This window comes from Arachis ipaensis, chromosome B09 (assembly GCF_000816755.2).
Source record: "Arachis ipaensis cultivar K30076 chromosome B09, Araip1.1, whole genome shotgun sequence".
In the NCBI taxonomy this organism is placed as follows: Eukaryota; Viridiplantae; Streptophyta; class Magnoliopsida; order Fabales; family Fabaceae; genus Arachis; species Arachis ipaensis.
In genome coordinates, this window is record NC_029793.2 from 40,427,473 (window position 1) to 40,431,931 (window position 4,459).

Sequence of the window (4,459 nt, forward strand, 5' to 3'; positions counted from 1 at the left end):
TCTCCAAAACAACATAAACATAATTCAAAACACTCACTTTTCATCTTCATACTCTTGTCAGTTGGGTTGAGAGAAGTTGGATTTTGGCAAAAATTGCAAAAATACCCCCTTTCCAAAAAAACTAACCTTGACGGGAGAGTCCGTCCCACCAAAGCCCGTGGTTTAAGCGATGCAGGTTAGACGGGCTTTTGCTCTTTGGTGGTTCCAATTTTTTAACCCGATCCGCTTCTTTTGGCAGGTTACACGAGCCGGCCCAACGGGTTTAGACCGGTTTGCCACCCCTACTTAATACTAAAGAAAATAGAAACAATTGAAATGTTTTTATTTGCATATCAATCTCTTTTAATCAGATTCAAGTTCCGAAAATTGCTGCAAGTGATCCAGAATATCTGGCAATGGTGCATGCTCAGCAAGGCCTACAATACTTTCTCGTTTCTGCTGCATATCCTGCCCATCGAAAGCACATATATGTCAAACAACCGTAATAGTTGAAATATTTAAATCAAATGCCAAGATTATGATATAATCTGATATGAAATATCCTAGCAGCTGATTGCCTTTTCTAGTTTTCTTCCTTCTTCCACTAGAAAAATTACAAGGGAATAAAAAGGAAAAAAAAAAGCAACAAATTTAGTTAAGAAAATGTGTCTTGATAACAACAACTCATAAAACCTTAGTAGTGAAAGCAGTCACCTATTTCTCCTACACTCAGTGTTGTTGAAATGCCGAGATTTATTTATAACGGTCACTTAAACAAATAGATCGATCACACAAGATTTACATAAAATTGTCATTTAAAGTAGTAACTACTAACTAGTAAGTATCAGCAGTGCCAAATCACTAACCTGTGTGTTCTGGTCATCCTTATCATGAATCAGCCCCAAGTAACTACAATCAAACGAGAGCAAAAAAAAGGAGAAACCTGGCACATTCTGGAGTAACACAAGCAAATCGATTAGTTAATACTTCTCGGTGGCTAACATGACGGTTGACACCGGTCTCCAATTAACTAAGGCTTTAGGGGGGAAATGTAACTCAAAAAATGAATTCCGAAGACCCGTTTTTCAGATAAATCTTTTAATCAATTTATAATTTTAAGAGCCAAGGTAACTCCCTAAGGTGCAGGGACCAATGAAACACGAGCCCTTCATGTTAATAAGATATACACGCTGAAATGGGTAAATCTTTTCAAAAATTGCCATTGTCGTGATAACATCATTGATCATACATGAACATCTCTTACAATTGCAAGTATGAAGCAAATATTTATAATCCAAGTGGTCTTCTGCCAGCAAATGACCAAACCCACCTAACAGCTTGATCAGAGTTGATAACAGTAATCATTTGGAAAAAAGATGAGGCATATTAGGGAGAAAGAAAGAGTTTCCAGGTGTCAATTAGTGGCTGCATGACTCTTGTTTGAACTAAAAAGCTCAGCAATTTTACTGTCCTGACGAATATGATGAGGACACTTGTACAACAGATCTTTGGCCTCATAGAGTCTACCTTCTCGGAAGAAGGATTCAAAAACATGAAGGTAAGATGCAACAGATGGGTATTTTTTCATACTCAGTGCCTTAAGAAATTCTGCAGCATCTTCTACTGTCCCAAACTTGGAAATATAGGAAACAAAGGGTTCAGTGTATGGAGGGTAGTTGTGTGTCTTCATTAGACGAAGAAGGTCAAATGCATTCTCAAGCTTCCCAACTCCTAACAATCTTTCAATCAGATTCTTATATGTGGCTTGCCATGGCGATATACGATACGTGCTAACAACCTCTACAAGCAACTTGTAAGCACCTTCCACCCTTTCCTGACCAAGAAAGCCATCAACCAAAAAATCCAATAAGTCAGCGTCAACATCACAGCCCTTTTTGACCATCTTAGAAAAACAAAGCAATGCCTTATCTACTTCTTTGGCATCACAATGCCCTTTGATTAAGATGGTCCATGTCTTGATATCAGGGATACATCCACAAGATTCCATCTCATCCAACACCTTACATGCTTCTTCAAGCCTCCTTGTCTTACAAAGTCCAAACACTAATTGACTGTAGGTGATATTATCAGGCTCATAACCAGCATTTCTCATTGTGTGAACAATTTTTTCAGCTTCACTGAATTTCCCTAAGCTTGTCAAAGACCTATGGATGGAATCATAGATTGCCTTGGATAGTGTGTGCCCAGTTGACTCATATTTCTTAGCTACTCTGAAAACTAAATTGAGATCCGGAAAATCACATTCAGATATGCTCTTCAAAAGGATAACACAATCCTGCACTGATGGTTTGTATGAGCTATCCATCATAAGCTCATAAAGCTTCACCGAATTCTCCACCATCCTACTCTTTCGAAACTGCCTCGATATCTTCACATAAGTATCGATATCCAATTCATGACCAACACTCTTCATCTCCTCAAGAATATTCCAAAACTCCTCAACCGAATCAGTCCTAGCTAGAACCCTTGCAATTGCATTGTATGTAATAGTATTATGCTCAAAACCAAATTGCTTCCCAGCCCAATGGAAGAACTCAAAAGCCTTGGAAGGCTGAGTTCGAAGCTCCTTCAAAACCCTTATCACAAAGTTATCCGACAGCTGAATGTTAAGCTTCTCCAATCCGTTCGCAACCTCATCTCCCCACTTTGATGCCGAAACAACCCCAACCACCTTCTTGACAAGACCTTGCATTGCATTTTCCTCCAGCATCCGATGATAGAAGTGGTTCAAAGCAACACAATCAGAGTCCATTTTTTCCTTCTTAAAACGCATTGAAATCGTCACATAAGTTTCTTCATCGAGAAAAAACCCCTTTTCCTTCATCATCCTTAGAGTAACCCAAAACTGTTTCATGGTCTCCTTATTGGCCAAAATTCTAACAATCAAGCTATACACGGATGAACTTGGTATAAACCATTGTTTCTCACTGACCCAACTAAAAAAGCACGAAGCTTTTTGGGGATTTTTATCCAACCTCCTCAAAATATAGAGAACAGTTTCATGTGTCAGAGAGGGGGAACACTTGTCCAACTCTAGCTCTAACCCTTGGGACCAATCGTTGGCCGAAACAAGCTCCAAAATTGAGCTAGGTTTCGAAGAAAAGAAGAATCTGTGATGAATGCTTGGAAAGCGAAAATTGCAAGAGTGATGATACGAAAGGGAAGAAACCGTAGGTGCAGCAGTAGAACTAGCGCTGAAAGAGGAGCGAGTCACTTGGTTCAGAGAGTGTTGGAGTGACCGAGTTGCAATGAGTCGTGTGGCGAGAGGCAATTCGAGGAATCGAAGTCGCAGAGAACGAGCAATTGGCTTTAGCCGATTCATCATCAACGGGTGTTTGCGGTACGGATTGGTTTGGTTGTGATACGAAAAACCAACCGATCAAATCATTTCGATTTTAATTGTATTGGTTTGGTTCGAGTTTTTTAAGCCATCTAAACCAAACTGAACCAAATTAATTCGATTGATTTGGCTTGGTTTTTCGATTTTTAAACTGTTTCACCTTCTAAATCACCCGTGTTCTCACTTGCCCCGGGATCAATCAAACTGCAGAAATATCCAAAAAAAAATAGAAACAAATAATTAGAACATGAACAAGTCAGGGTAGAATCAAAATCCTAAACCCTAAATCCGAGGACACATAATAATAGCAAAAAATAGAATAAAATCAGTTCAGAACCAAATAAAAAATTAGAGCCAAATAATTAGAACCAAGAACAAATAGACATTACCGAAACTCAGAATGTAACCAAAACCCTACCCCAAAAATCAGAACCAAGAATACATAATTAGAGCCAAAAATCAGACAAAAAAAATCAGTTCAGAACCAAATAAAAAATCAGTTCTATAGCAACCTCAGGAGTACAAATTCTGTTCATCAGCATTCAGCAACCCCATAAATAAAAATTTAGAACAAGCTAGTTTTAATTTTGTTCACATTCAAAAGATTAAATGCGATTAGGGATGGCAACGGGTTCCCATGGGCACATGTCCCCCACCCCCCATTCTCCATAATCCGTCCCCGTCTTTGCTCCATCCTCGCGACGGGGACCTTGCATCTTCCGGGGACCTAGTTCTTTCACGAGTTTTTACTTAATCAAAGAAAGTGAATATTTTAACTAGGAAGATCACATTTCAAAGATATGAGCATATTTAGATGAAGAAACATTTAGGTAGCATTTGGAAGAGAGACAGAGACTGAGAGACTAAGACTGAGAGACTAAAACTGAGAGACAGAGACTGAGAGACTAAGACTGAGATAAATCTCAGTATTGTATTTGGTGTAAAATGGGAGACAGAGATTGAAATAAGAATGAAGCTCTAATTTAATTTGCGCAAAAAGTAAAATTAGAATTCGTTAATTGAAATGGAGGTATTTTAAGTATAAAATGTTACTAAAATTTCAGTCACTATCTCCAAAACTTTCAGTCTCCTGTGTCCCCACTTTTTGGAAAAACTGAA

At 38.5% G+C, this 4,459-nt stretch overlaps 1 protein-coding gene across 3 annotated transcripts in view; it reads right to left on the reverse strand.

Annotated features, from left to right (window-relative positions):
* The window catches only part of LOC107618494 (pentatricopeptide repeat-containing protein At3g48250, chloroplastic), a 6,637-nt gene continuing 2,416 nt past the window's right edge, over nt 239-4,459 (reverse strand). For all 3 annotated transcript variants that reach the window (XM_021112296.1, XM_021112295.1, XM_016320591.2), the window contains 2 exons: nt 846-3,544; nt 239-447 (listed from right to left, as the gene is read on the reverse strand). In XM_021112296.1, the coding sequence (XP_020967955.1) occupies nt 1,394-3,325 (1,932 nt within the window). In that variant the 5' untranslated portion in view covers nt 3,326-3,544 and the 3' untranslated portion in view covers nt 239-447; nt 846-1,393. The remainder of the gene's footprint in view (nt 448-845; nt 3,545-4,459) is intronic.